Genomic DNA, 13,436 nt, shown 5'->3' on the forward strand with positions numbered 1-13,436 from the left:
GGGGGGCTGGTGCAAAAGGGGCCCAGCTACAAAAGGTGCAGCTGCGGGGGTACAGGGGACGTGCACCCCCAAATGCCTAAGGAAGCCGTATTGGGGTGCAAGGGGGAACTGTGCTGCAGCCCCCACTGCGGAAAGAACCGGGCAGGAGTCACGAAGGGCCGGTTCCCCCCCAGCTGCCCTCCCACCCCCCGGCCCCCCATGGCACGGAGGGGATGCCGATGCTGCTCAGGGCCAGGCCAAATCCTGCCTTGCCCTACGGACCCCAAGGGTCGCGCAGAAGGGGACAACCTGGGGGCGGGGGGGGGCAGCCGGGATGGAAATCTGCAGCGGGGTCTGGGGAAAGCCAAGGAGGGACCCTGCAGTCCCTGGCCTAGCAATGGGATTTCGCCCGAAAGGGAGTAAAACCAACTAAAAACCAACTGCCGCGTGCCGCAGAGCGTCCAGAGGCCATGGTGATGACCCATCGCTCACACCCAGGCTGCTGGGTAGAAGCCAAAAAAGCCCCCCCAGACTCTGCGCACCCCTGGATCTCCATTTCCCAGCAGCCAGAGCCCCTAGAAAAGCACTACACCCCCCCCCCCCCCCAGGGGAGAAACCCCACTCCTCCCTAGCACACTTGGCTATTTTGGGGTTCAGCCCAGGGACCAGCAAAGGAAAGGGGGTGCAGGCAGCATGCACTGCCCCCCCAAAGCTGGAGCCTTTCCCTTGGAGAAAAGCCTTTTCCTCTGCCGGCTGCTGTGCTTGAGAAGCTTTACAGGAGCTTGGTATATGTGTATAAAACATTTTATTTACATATTACGTGTGTGTATATATACATAAAAATATATAAATATATATATAATTTTATATATAATTTTTAGATATCTATCTATAAAAGACACCCAGAGCCAGTCAAGAACAGCCAAGCCTGACCAACAAGCTCAGCAGTTATTCAAGAGAGATGGAACCAGGACGATGCTGCAAGAAACTCCACCTATCCCACTCCCCCAGAGCAAAGCTTCCTCTCACCCATGGCCTCCTTGGCTTTGGATATTTGACTTTATTCCCAGTCGATGCACCCATCCCAGTCCACATCAACTCCACGGAGAACACAAGCCAAATGGCTTTATCCATCAAATTAAACTAGCCGTGCCTGCAGTGGTCGTCTCGCTGCGAATCGGGATATGGCTAAAAAAGTTTGAAATTTGCTGGGTTTTGCCTTTTTTTAATCAGATGTTTTCATTTCCAGGCTTGCCCCCGTGTTGGGATGACCACACAGGTCCCTTGTCCTCCCTCTCACTAGCAAGCCATCTGCTTCCCTACAAAAACTCTCTTTGAGGGTGGGAAGAAGCAGGTTAGAGGGATTTTATAGAAATTACTGGAATTTTAGCTTTTTGGTCGGTTTTGTGCTGTCCTGCCAGGAAGGGACCCAAAGCTGCAGCCACCCTGGCTCTGCAGAGTGTCCCCAACCCTGACTGTAAGGGGGACTCGGAGGGACTCCCCCCATGATGGGAAACGCCGGCAGCTCCCCGGGTGAGAGCGGGGCAGTGGCCGAGGGCAGGACCCTGCCTGTACCCGCTGCCTCTGGTCAGGGGAGCCTCCGAAGGGGTTGTGGGGGCATGATAAAGCAGAGGAAAATACATCAAAAGGGTTCAAAAAGCCAATTCTGTAAGAAGAATAAGATTATAATATAATATAATATAATTATATAATACAATATAATACCATATAATATAAATAAAAAGGGGATGCCAGACTACCATACCCGAACAGAAGAGAATAATATGATATAATATAATATAATATAATATAATATAAATAAAAAGGGGATGCCAGGCTGAACTGCACAGAGCTGTTACCTTCTGCTCCACGTGTTTGGATCAGGCTGGAACTCACTCGGGCACTTTGCAAATCACAGCGGGACCAGGCGGTGAAAACCCACCTGAGCGACAGAGCGGGCAGCTGGAAGGAAAAACCTGGTGCAATTTCATAATACAGAGGATCCCATTTTTGCTGGGCTGCGTTCTCAGTTTTGTTCTTAATTTCACATGCATACAGATACAGATACAGATATTTATATGTTTCAACTGGGTGTTTTAGCTGGGGCAGGTGGGAGGTAGCGGCACTGCAGCAGCTGGGTTGCACTGGTGGGCACTGGTGCAGCCCCAGGGGCTGCAGGGGTCCCAGGGGAGAAGCTTCCTCCAGCTCTGCTGGCTTTTCCTCCAGGAAGAAGGAAGCAGAGCCCTGCAGAAAGGCCGACATTCGCTTGACTGCTGTGGCAGGCGCTTGGGGAAGGCAGCGATCGCCAGATATTTAACTATCCCCCGTGTTGGAAATGCGATGCAAATCCTGCCATTAACTGGAGCACAGGACAAAAAAAAAAAAACAAAAAACCACCACGCTGGACATTTTCTCTCCTGACGGCTTCTGGGGTTAATCAAGTCTTTCAATAACCAAACCAGAGATAAGAGGGCAAGGCACTCTCTGTACTCAGCACATTTGCAACAACAGATTATTTTTTAACCTAAAACATCCAAGCTACCAGGCCAGCCATTTCTGGGTCCGCTGTTCCCAGATCCGATTACAAGGGAGGGAAGGATGGAATGGTACCCAGAGGAGAGAGGATGCCGAGAGCGCCAGCTCAAATTTGGGGTGCTGGGGAGCAAGCGGGTCCCCCTTGGTATCCTTTGCCCATGCTGCTGCCCTCCCTCCCCACAATGCCGACAGCTTCCAGTGCAAAAAGAATTCCCACAATCCCAGTATCTGTCCTTCAAAATAAATAAATAAAATAAAGCAAAATAAAATAAAGGAAAATAAAGCAAAAGAAAATAAAGGAAAATAAAGCAAAATAAAATATAGCAAAAATAAAATAAAGCAAAACAAAACAAAATAAATGCAAGCAGGGAGACTCCACTGGGGAAAAAAAACCAAAAACAAACCAAAACCACCAGCAGCAGAAGACCTGCCGTGATTCCGGGCGTACGCTGAACCTCATGCTCCCCAAAAAAGCCTATTGCAGTTGGTGGGACAACTCACATTCTTGGAGCTGAGCTGGGCTGGCCCGGCCTGTGGTGTGAAAGGCGGATGCACGTCATGGACAGCGGGAACAGCCCCGAAATCAATAAGAAAATCTGTGTTTTTCTATTCTACAGCCTTGGACAGCTTGAATTATTCATTTCCTTTCTTATCAGCCGCCTGGATTCCGTACGCAGGCTAGCTGTGTGCGTTGTTACTCAGCAACATTAACTACTCCATTTCTTAAACATGAGTTGTTTTTGGCACAATCAGTTCATATAGAATGTATCTTGTGATGACTTAATTCACCTTTGTTGGTTTTCTTGCATGTCTGTGAGCATGAAGCTATGGGAAGTCTCTTGAAACCAGGTTCATTTTCACACGGCGCCTAACGAGGAGGATGCTCTGCCGGCACACAGCATCCAGCTGGGAAAGGAGAGGGCATCCCCTTGGCAGGGCCGGCTCATCAGGAGAACCCAGCCAAATCCCCCCTTGTGAAACCAACCCTTCACTGGCTCGTGCATCCCTGCAGCATCACACGAGGCTTTTCCCACCAAATCCCCCCCCTAAATGACTCCACGAGGCTTTTACGTGCCATTGACCATCAGCCATGAGTGCTAAATCGTTCCTCTGGCTTCTTGCTGACCCCTTAAATTCAGGGTTGTCTCCGTTCCTCTTAGAGGCCAGGTGCCACTCCGCATGTGAGGAGTCTTTCTGATATTAGCATTTTTATTTCTTTATTATTAATATACCGAACAGCATCTCCACCTCCATGCTGGATGGGTCCATCTCTTGGATTTTGCCTCCCAAGAAGCCCCCATTTCTCTTCCCTGCGAAAGAGCATCTCTGCCGCCATCATCTCTGCCACCATCTACCTGGAATTCCCTCGTCCTCTTCCAAAGGGATGCACCCGATGCCTCAGGGCTGTTAACGAACCTATCGACAGAGTTATAAATTTCTAGCTCTGTCTACCAAGTCGGATGCGACCTGCCGGTCCTTTACCCAAGAGATATAACAGGTAAATAAGCCAGGACAGACAGCTCAGACACTGGTTAATAATTCAGCCAGTCCTAACGATGCAGAATCATTGCAGGGGGATGCACTCATCAATTATAACAATAGTAAATAATGACTAATTTAAAAAAAATAAATAATCTTTAAAGCAATCTGGTCAAGAAAGAGGTGAAATTGCTCATGAGAGATATCACCGTGGATTTGAGCGTGCACACAGGCCGCAGGCAGAAGAATTTGCCTGCCCCCTCCAAAGATTTTGCCTGGTCTGGAGCTCAAGATTTATTAATGATGGGGCACAGTGGGGGAGAAAACCCCTGGAAAAATCCATTTTGAAGGGCAAGAGCCTGCCCCCAGGCAAAGGCAGATGCGAGGAGAGAAGAGCAGCTCCGGACTTGCTACGTAGGGGAGAAGCCCAAGCCCGTCAGGGCTCCAGGTCGCACCTTTCAGCCGGTGTCCGGGTGCTCGGGAAGGACCTCGCAGCTCCTCGCCTGCCATCGGAAGGGCCATCTGTCACGGCCATCATGCGCCCAGAGGAATGGCTGAGGCTTGCTGAGCTCAGCTTTGAGCTCCTGCTTTCTTTCATGGGGCTGGGGGGAAAAAAAAGGGAAAAAAAAAATAGGAAAGCAGCTGCCCTCTGGCAGCTTTTTGGGTTTCTACAGGATTCAACCTGGAGCTCTTGATGTTTTCCCTTCCCTTCCCTTGCCAGCAAAAGGATTTCCCCCTGATTTTTTTCTTCCCCCCCAATATACTGCCCATCACATCTACTTCCCAACAGATCTCTTCCCATCACCTCTCCGCCTGCACTTTCCCAGCCAGAGCCCCTCACCACAGCCCGGCTTTCCTTTCTCCATCCATGGCATGTAAACCGGAGCAGCGCCTGAGCATCCCCGCCAGCCAGCTTAGGCTGTTTTTCCCTCTAAGCCAGTTTTCTAAGGAGGCTCCAGCCATTTGCCAAAGCCCAGCGTGAAATAGCATGGATGCCTCTTCCTCTGGAGGCAACTCTGGAAAGAAAAGGCCGTATCCAGCACCTCCAGGAATAGCTGGGAGCCACCCGGCCCCCGGCAGAGACACCCCCGTTACTCAGCCAAGAGCTTTGGTAGCACGAGGGATGGGAGACGGGGTTGATTTTTCAAGTTAGTCAACCAGAAAAAAAAGAGACCTGCAAAACTTCGGGCTGCTCTCACGCACCGGGAAGCGGCAGGGATGGGGATAAAGGCGTCATCCTCCTCGCAGCCACCTCTCCAGTTTGCTGCTCCCGTCACACCGGGTGAACCACAGCAGGTCTGCTCTCCTCCAGCGCCCAGGCAGCCCCCGGAGCTGCTGCCCTTGGCCCCAGCCTGCAGCCTTCAGGTGCCCCTCTCACCCAACGGGGTTTCCAACAGCGGGGTCACCCCAAAAGCATGGTCACAACTTTGCTCCGGCAATTCCTGGTGCCGCGCTCTCTCCAAAAGCACAGGCACCATGCTTTGCTTCGGTGAACACCAGCACCGCGCTCTCCCCAAAAGCACCACAATCTTACTTTAGCAATTCCTGGTACCGTAACCTCCCCAGGAGCGTCCCCACAACCTTGCTTTAGCAACTCCCAGCACCCCGCTCTCCCCAAAATCACATCCGCAAACCTGCTTTAGCCTTTCCCAGTGCTGCACTCTCCCCAAAACCATGCCCACAACTTCACTTCAGCAACTCCCAGCGCTGTGCTCTCCCCAAAACCGTGCCCACGACAATTTAGCAATGCCCAGTGCCGTGCCCTCCTCAAGAGCACAAGCGTGACCTTGCTTTGGTGAACGCCAGCACCGCGCTCTCCCCAAAAGCATGCCCACAACTTTGCTTTAGCAATTCCCAGCATCATGCTCTCCCCAACAGCATGTCCGCAGCACTGTTTCAGCAATTCGTGGCGCCGCACTCTCCCCAAAACCATGCCCACAACTTCACTTCAGCAACTCCCAGCGCCACGCTCTCCCCAAAACCATGCCTGCAGCCTCGCTTTAGCAAATCCCAGTGCTGTGCTCTCCCCAAAACCGTGCCCACGACAATTTAGCAATTCCCAGTGCCGTGCCCTCCCCAATAGCACAAGCATGACCTTGCTTTGGTGAACACCAGCACCGCGCTCTCCCCAAAACCATGCCCGCAACTACAATTTAGCAATTCCCAGCATCATGCTCTCCCCAACAGCATGTCCGCAGCACTGTTTCAGCAATTCCCGGTGCTGCCCTCTCCCCAAAACCATGCCCACTTCACTTCAGCAACTCCCAGTGCCACAGTCTCTCCAAAAGCATGCCTGCAGCCTTACTTTAGCAAATCCCAGTGCCACGCTCTCCCCAAAACCGTGCCCACAACGACAATTCAGCACCTCCCAGCGCTGTGCCCCCCCCAGTACAAGCACCGCCTCGCATCGCCAACCACCACCAATGCGTGGGGACGGGGCGGAGCGGGGCGGCCCCCCCGTACGGCCGCCCCCCCCACCCCGCTCCGCCCCGTCCCCACGGTCTCGCGAGGCGGCGGAAGATGGCGCGGGCCGGTGGCGGGAATCTGCCGTGGTACAACCGGGAACGGAGCGTGGAGGGGGGGGGTAAAGCGGCGGGCGCTGTCCCGACCTGCCCCCCCCCTCGCCGCGGTGCGCTCTCTCCGGTGCAGGGTGGAGAAGTACCGGCCGCAGACGCTGTCCGAGCTGGTGTCTCACGGGGATATCCTCAGCACCGGTGAGTAACCCCCCCATCTCACCCCCCCACTGCCACAACACTACCGGGGGGTACTGGGTATCCCCCCCCACCACCCCATGCCCGTTATCCCTTCTCCAGTGCAGCGGTTCATCAGCGAGGATCGGCTCCCGCATCTTCTCCTCTACGGTCCTCCCGGTACCGGGAAGACCTCGACCATCCTCGCCTGCGCCAAGCAGCTCTACCGGGAGCGGGAGTTTGGTTCCATGGTGCTGGAGGTAAGTGGGGATGGGTGATGGTTGGGGGTCCGTCATCCCCCCCCACCCCCCGGGTGCATCCTCAGGCAAGGATGCGGATCCACGCCATCTCCCTCCAGCTCAACGCCTCTGATGACCGGGGGATCGACATCGTCCGAGGGCCCATCCTGAGCTTCGCCAGCACCAGGACCATCTTTAAGTAAGTGGCAGGTCTGCGCTTCCCAAAACTCCCCGTCCCCTTGTCACAACCCCCCCCCCGCACTGACACAGCCTGCCTTGGCGCTCGGCTTGGGTGGTGGGTTGGGGGGAGCTTCTGGGGTGGGAAGCGTGCCAGAGCGGATGGAAGGAATCAGGGGTGCCCTCCAAGCAGGGAGGATGATGGTGGTAAGGATGAGTGATAAGGATGCTGGTCTGGAGGGGAAAGGAGGGCTCCCTGGGAGCGTTCGTGGGGGTCAGGGTGGGAATAAGCGTCCCCCACTTCCCCTTCTCCAGCACCAACCCGGAAGCCGGGACCAAAGCCACCCCCTTTCTTCTCCCTTTTTAAGGAAAGGCTTCAAGCTCGTCATCCTGGATGAAGCCGACGCCATGACCCAGGATGCTCAGAACGCCCTGAGGCGAGGTGAGGGGTGCTGGGGACCCCACACCGCTGGCACCCCTTCAGCCTTTCCCAGTCTGGCAGGGGGCGGGAGCCTGTACGAGGCAGCAGACGAGGACCAGTCTCTCCTCCCTCCCCTTTGCAGTGATCGAGAAGTTCACCGAAAACACCCGCTTTTGCCTCATCTGCAACTACCTCTCCAAGATCATCCCCGCCCTGCAGTCCCGCTGCACGCGCTTCCGCTTCGGCCCCCTCACCCCGGAGCTGATGGTCCCCCGGCTGCGGCACGTCATACAGGAGGAGGGGTGAGCCAGGGGGGGCTCCGCAGCATTGTCCGTGCCCCCTTTTTCCCCGTTGCCCTACAGGAGGAAGAGTAGCGGGGCTTGGTTTTCCACGGTTGTCTTTGCCTCCGGCAGTGCTGCCTCCCTCTGCAGCCCCAGGTCTTGTTTTCCAGGGTGGACGTGACCGAGGATGGGATGAAGGCTCTGGTGACCCTCTCCAGCGGTGACATGCGCAGAGCCCTCAATATCTTGCAGGTATGGACCCGGGCCATGACCGCTCTCCCCTCATGTAAGACAGCAGAGGTCCTGGAGGGTTCGGTGGAGGAAGGGCTGAGCTCTTCATCCCTCCTCCACCCTCCTCTTCCTCAGAGCACCACCATGGCCTTCGGGAAAGTGACAGAGGAGAATGTCTACACCTGCACGGGACACCCCCTCAAATCTGATATCGCCAACATCCTCGACTGGATGCTGAACCAGGACTTTTCCACCGCCTATCGCAGTATCCTTTGCCCTCCGCTGGCCCTGGGGTGTAATCCCCGCTGCCATAAATCCTCCTCTTTGCCGGGGCTTCCCATCCTGTGACCTCCTGCTCCGCCTGGGGTGGGTGCTGCTCGCCGGGGAGGGTCCTCGGGGCTGTAGCGGGGATGAGGAGTGGGATCTTGCAGGGAAAGGCCTGGAAGAAAGCCCTTCACTCGCTCTCGTCTCAGAAATCACGGAGCTGAAGACGCTGAAGGGCTTGGCCCTGCAGGACATCCTCACCGAGATCCATCTCTTTGTGCACAGAGGTAGGGGCTTGCGGGGCTGGCTCCCTGGGAAGGGACCTGGGAGGCCAACTGTCATGTCCCCCCCAGCCCACACTGACACACACCGTCTCCTTCTCTCCACAGTTGACTTCCCACCCTCGATCCGCATCCAGCTGCTGATCAAAATGGCAGACATCGAGTAAGTGTCTGCTCACCCCCGCCCAGTGCCCCAAAACACCCCGGCTGGGGGGGCTGCCAGTGTGCCCACCCCACGGGGGTCACCGCTATTGCACTGTGCCAGGTCCTGGCAGCCGGTGGGCACCGTTGGCAGATGCCCACGGCTCCTGCGCATCCATCCTAGCCAGGGCCGTTACACTGCCGGGACATGGATGCTGGTGTAAACACCCAAACCTGCCCTTGCCCCCTGCTCCAGGTACCGGCTGGCTGCTGGGACCAGTGAAAAGATTCAGCTGAGCTCCCTCATCGCGGCTTTCCAAGTCACCAGGGACCTGATCGTGGCCGAAGCCTGAGTCCTGCTGGGTGGATCCTTGCTTGCAACACCGGATCTCGCAGAAGCTGGAAGGGACCGTCAGCCCCATGCCCGGAGCTGCTCCCTGCAGCTGTTTCCTTTTCGCAAGCCTTGAGCCCGCAGCAGGGACGAGAGTCGGACAGTGTTGTTTCTGAGCTTCGGCGGGAAATACAGATGCCTCTAAAGCCCAGCAGGTTGCACTTGTCTTTTCTTTTTCCTCCTGTACAGCAAGGACCGAAGGGAGGTGGTCGAGGCTCACCCCCTGCCCCATTACAAAGGCATCGCACCCACAGAGGCTGAAAACCAGCTTGCAAAACCTCCGTTCCTTGCGGGGCAGAGCTGCCCCAGGTGCTCACACGTGGCTTGTGCCACCCCGTTGCTTGTGCAGCCGAGCGGGGCAGCCACACGCTGCAAGCTGCACAGGGACAGCGTGGTTTCTTGCAGTGACGTCCCCGTTACGAGAGGGAATGTAGTTGTGGGTCACAGCCGTACAGGTTAGGGAAACACCAGCTTTCTGCGTTCAGCTGCTCGCAAGGGAAAACATCCTGGGGAGCAGTTTAGAGGAGACATTCCCTGGCTTCCGCATCGGCGGGGGTCGCAGCCTTGGGCTCGTGCACAGACCGAGCTCTCTGGCATGCAGGGGACTCAAAGCACGAGCCGTCACTCCAGACACCAGCTAAGCTGGAGGGAGACAAGCACACGAGACTGCTTCATGCACTGCATGTCTGGACATCGGGCTGCTCGAGTGCAGAGCTCCAGCGGGGAGAAGAAGCAACAGAGGAATGGGAGCTGGGGGCTGCATGAAGCCCCGTGTCCCACCTTCACGGTGGACTGATCCTCCCTAGCACCCACCGCTGAACGCTTACTGGTCTGCTGTGCTTCAGAGCCAAGTGAGCACTTGCTGCCGCCGTGGCAGGAGGCCTGGAGGCCTTGGGCCCCAGCCCACTGGAGCCTGCCCTGCCAGGTATCCCCAGGTCACCTCTACGAGCCAAGAGGAAAGACGTGAGGAATAATTTTTTATTCTGTCATCGCTGTCGTCTAGTCCACAGAGACCTGCTCGGGTTTATCCAGCTCGTGCCCAGACCAGGAGAGCGTCAGAGTGCGCACACCTCTGGGAACTAAGGTACAATACGAGCCAGTCCCGGTGAGGGTCAGTTTTGTCAGGGCCGGTTGTAGCACTGTATTCGTACAAATGACAAAAGCTCCACTCAGACTGCGGCTGCTGACCTTCAACCCACAACATTGCACTTGGAGGCAAAAGCACCTGACCCAAAACTTGCAGATAGCAGGGGGACAGGGGGACCCGTGTCCCCTGCTGGGCGACCACAGCTGTGCCCCTTGCCCTCTGCATGCATTTTTCTGGGTTCTAGTATTATTATACCGAAAAATCCCTCCATGTTCACAGACACAGCCCCAAAACAAGGGGAGTAGCAATCCTCCTGCCCCACGGCTCACGAATCAGCGAGACGTCGTTGCTGCGGTGCCTCCTCTAACCCAGGCTGAGCCCCGCCACCGGGCAGAGGGCTCTTGCTTCTGTGCCTCCACTTTCCGTGCTGCCTTAAAAGGTCCGGTAAGTAAGGAATTCCTTCAGCTTCCTGGGAATGGGGAGCGCGAGGACCTGGTACGTCGTCAGAAAGGTGCGCAGAGCTTTGCGACACAAGTGCTTTAGTGATGAGAGGACCCTTGGAGCGGTCCAGAATTGGACATGGCCATCTCTGGTCCTGCAACGAGACCCAAACAAGCTGTGAGCACAGGGCAGAGAGACCCTAGAAAGCTCAATTATCCCCAAATACCCTCAGCTCGCAGCAACCACGTGTTCCCCAGCCCAGGAAACCAGCCCGTACCCTCAGGGAAGCCCAGAATTTGCTGAGCAGACACAGAGCTGCAGGAGGAGGAAGCAGCCTGCGTTTCTACGCTCTGCTTTCCTGCATACGCACCCTGTGGCAATGAAACCGCCGTGTGGAAAGTACATGCAGCACAGGCCATTGGTCATGGGAGCAAACGCGACTGGTGACCGCAGCTCCAACGCCCAGATCCTCAGGAGCCTAAGGAGAAAGGGAGGGGACACGATGCCAGGCCCACATCCACGCAGCCCCTGCAGCTAAAATAAAGCCTCTGGGTTCACCTGAATGCATGCAAACTCTGGAGTAGGATTTTCTTCCCATGGGCTTAGAGCATCCCAGGAGTGTCACAACACGGCAGCAAAGCGGGAGGCACTGTCCCCTGTAGAGCTGAGCTGGATGCAGACAGAGCTAGTGACTGTGCTGAGGGGCACAGTGAGGGCAGCACAGCACGCAGGAGGACACGGGCCCCGGCTCATCGCTCAGAGGGACGACAGGGCCCTGACCTTGTTAGCCCTTGCCACAGCCAAGCTGCGGTGTCCCGGGCAGCCTGCCCTTTCCCCTTACGCCAGGCACTGGTGGGGACCTGGCAGGCGAGGTCTGCTCCCCACTGGCATGTCCTGAGCTCCTGGTTCGTTTTGGTGGTGTCCTCCTGGGACCCTCTTGTCACTGGAGGTCCTCAAGGAGGTCCACTTACCTGTCGTCTGCCACCGTGGCCAGGTAGAGGCCCTCAGGGGAGAAGCAGACCGAGCGCAGGGAGCTGGTGTGGACTTCGCTGCTGTGGACTTCGCTGCTGTAGTCCAGCGCCGAGTGCAGGGGGACGTGGCTGCAGATGCGGAGAAAAAGCCCAGCATCAGCCCCAGGCTGCCATAAGCCCCATCCCCAGTGCTCCAGGGCTGACAGAGGGGCCAAACCCGGTAAGTCAGAGCTCCCCTTCAGCCGCTGGAGAGAGCGGAGAGCTGCTGGCTCTGCCCACCTAGAAGGGAAGGCCACGCTCAGCCCCAGCAAACCCCCACGGCATTGCTCTGTCCCCCTTCCATGGTCCCTCACTGCCCCCCTGGCTCCATACCGAAGCGTCCTCAGCTGCTCCCCAGTATAGGGGTCCCACATGATGACGCAGGCATCATAGGAGGCGGTGACAAGGAGCGCCGAGTCCGGCGAGAAGTCGCACGACACCACGCTGCTCTGGTGCCCCTCCAGCCTCCGGATGAGGGTGTAGGACCGCATGCTCCACAGCAGCGCCTGCAGGACACGGGCAGGGGCTGAGGCTGGGAGCATCCCCAGGGTGGGAGCGGAGAAGCATCTCCCCCTTGGGCTCTGGTGCCAGCTCCTCCATGTGGAACCAGAACGGCTGAGGAGCAAGGGTGGCTCTGGCCAGGCCCCTTCTCATAGGGGTGCTTCTCGCATGGGGGAGGACATGGAGGGCCAAGGGGAGCGCTGGATTCAGCAGGACACGGGATGGCTCCCATCCTGCAGGACTCACCGACTTCTCTCCAGCAGCGGAGCAGAGCATGCTGCAGTCTGGGGAGATGGAGCAGCAGTAGACCCACTGCACGTGGCCCAACAGCACCTGGACCTGCCGCCCTGGGGATGGCAGACATGCGAGTCACGAGAGGAAAGGGGGAGAGGCAGCACCAGCTTTGCCCCCGCTATCCCCTCCCTTTCCCAAGAGGGAACGCACGTGGGGCTGGGGGGTTCCCCACGGCAGATCCCAAGCTCTGTCTACTTGCAACCCCCTCCTGCACCTCCCAGGCCCCACCTGGAAGGGGATGGCTCTGCTCCATGTCGCAGGACTCCCCGCTTCTGCCTTGAATACTGTCCCGAAGATCCTCTCCCACCATCTCCCCTACCAGGGTGGGTTTCTCCCCCTCTCTCCTGCAGCAGAGCCCAGCCTCAGCCGGGGGTGCCCCAGCATCGGGGACATCCCCGCATGCTCCTACCATCTCTGCTCAGGTCCCAGACACGCAAGGTCTTGTCCCGCGAGGCTGACACAAGGATGAGGCTTCCGTTGGGAGCGAAGCTCAGGTCTCTGACAACATCCTGGTGCCCCAAGAGGCTGAAGAGGAGGTGTCCTGCGGAGAAAGAGTGGCTGTGCTCGGCACCCTGGGAACGAGGCGGTGCCCCTCATGCGCAGGCAGCCCCGCTTGGGACAGGGCTCACCCTTGGGAAGCATTTGGGGAAGGATGGAGACAGGATCCCCCTTCCGAGGGGGAGCAAGGGGAGAGAAACCAGCCTGAAGCCACGACAGCGGGCGAGGGCCGCTCACCTGTCTGCACCTCCCAGACCTTGATCTGCCCGTCGTTGAGCCCGGTGGCCAGGATCAGGCAGGGAAGACCCACAGCGCAGGCAGGGTCCGTCTCCCCCCCCTCGGCCGCCGGAGGCCAGGCGCTGAAGGCCAGGCCCCACACGATCTGCCCGCATTCCAGCGTCTTCTCCTTGGCCGCCCCTCGGCTCCTCGCCTCCGCTTTGCTCCCCCGGCTCTTGCGCTCCGAGGTTTTGCAGCTGCTGGGAGAAAGGAGGGACGC

General features: G+C 57.3%; 2 protein-coding genes across 2 annotated transcripts in view; one reads left to right on the forward strand and one right to left on the reverse strand.

Moving 5' to 3' along the window:
* Nucleotides 1-6,481: 6,481 nt before the first annotated feature.
* RFC5 (replication factor C (activator 1) 5, 36.5kDa) lies at nt 6,482-9,080 on the forward strand. Its single transcript, XM_010563318.1, has 11 exons — nt 6,482-6,545; nt 6,643-6,707; nt 6,807-6,943; nt 7,042-7,121; nt 7,468-7,541; nt 7,663-7,822; nt 7,972-8,053; nt 8,168-8,297; nt 8,506-8,583; nt 8,686-8,740; nt 8,975-9,080. The coding sequence occupies exons 1-11, from the start codon at nt 6,514-6,516 to the stop codon at nt 9,069-9,071; spliced, it is 990 nt and encodes a 329-aa protein (XP_010561620.1). The 5' UTR covers nt 6,482-6,513; the 3' UTR covers nt 9,072-9,080.
* A 1,511-nt stretch (nt 9,081-10,591) lies between these two features.
* Nucleotides 10,592-13,436, reverse strand: part of WSB2 (WD repeat and SOCS box containing 2) — a 4,532-nt gene continuing 1,687 nt past the window's right edge. Inside the window, exons 2-8 of the mRNA XM_010563370.1 lie at nt 13,178-13,413; nt 12,852-12,983; nt 12,395-12,495; nt 11,981-12,153; nt 11,609-11,737; nt 11,008-11,115; nt 10,592-10,791 (exon numbers count right to left, since the gene is read on the reverse strand). Of these exons, the coding sequence (XP_010561672.1) occupies nt 10,629-10,791; nt 11,008-11,115; nt 11,609-11,737; nt 11,981-12,153; nt 12,395-12,495; nt 12,852-12,983; nt 13,178-13,413 (1,042 nt within the window). The 3' untranslated portion in view covers nt 10,592-10,628. The remainder of the gene's footprint in view (nt 10,792-11,007; nt 11,116-11,608; nt 11,738-11,980; nt 12,154-12,394; nt 12,496-12,851; nt 12,984-13,177; nt 13,414-13,436) is intronic.

The sequence above is a fragment of the Haliaeetus leucocephalus genome, unplaced genomic scaffold, assembly GCF_000737465.1.
Source record: "Haliaeetus leucocephalus isolate CR32 unplaced genomic scaffold, Haliaeetus_leucocephalus-4.0 Scaffold165, whole genome shotgun sequence".
NCBI lineage: Eukaryota > Metazoa > Chordata > Aves > Accipitriformes > Accipitridae > Haliaeetus > Haliaeetus leucocephalus.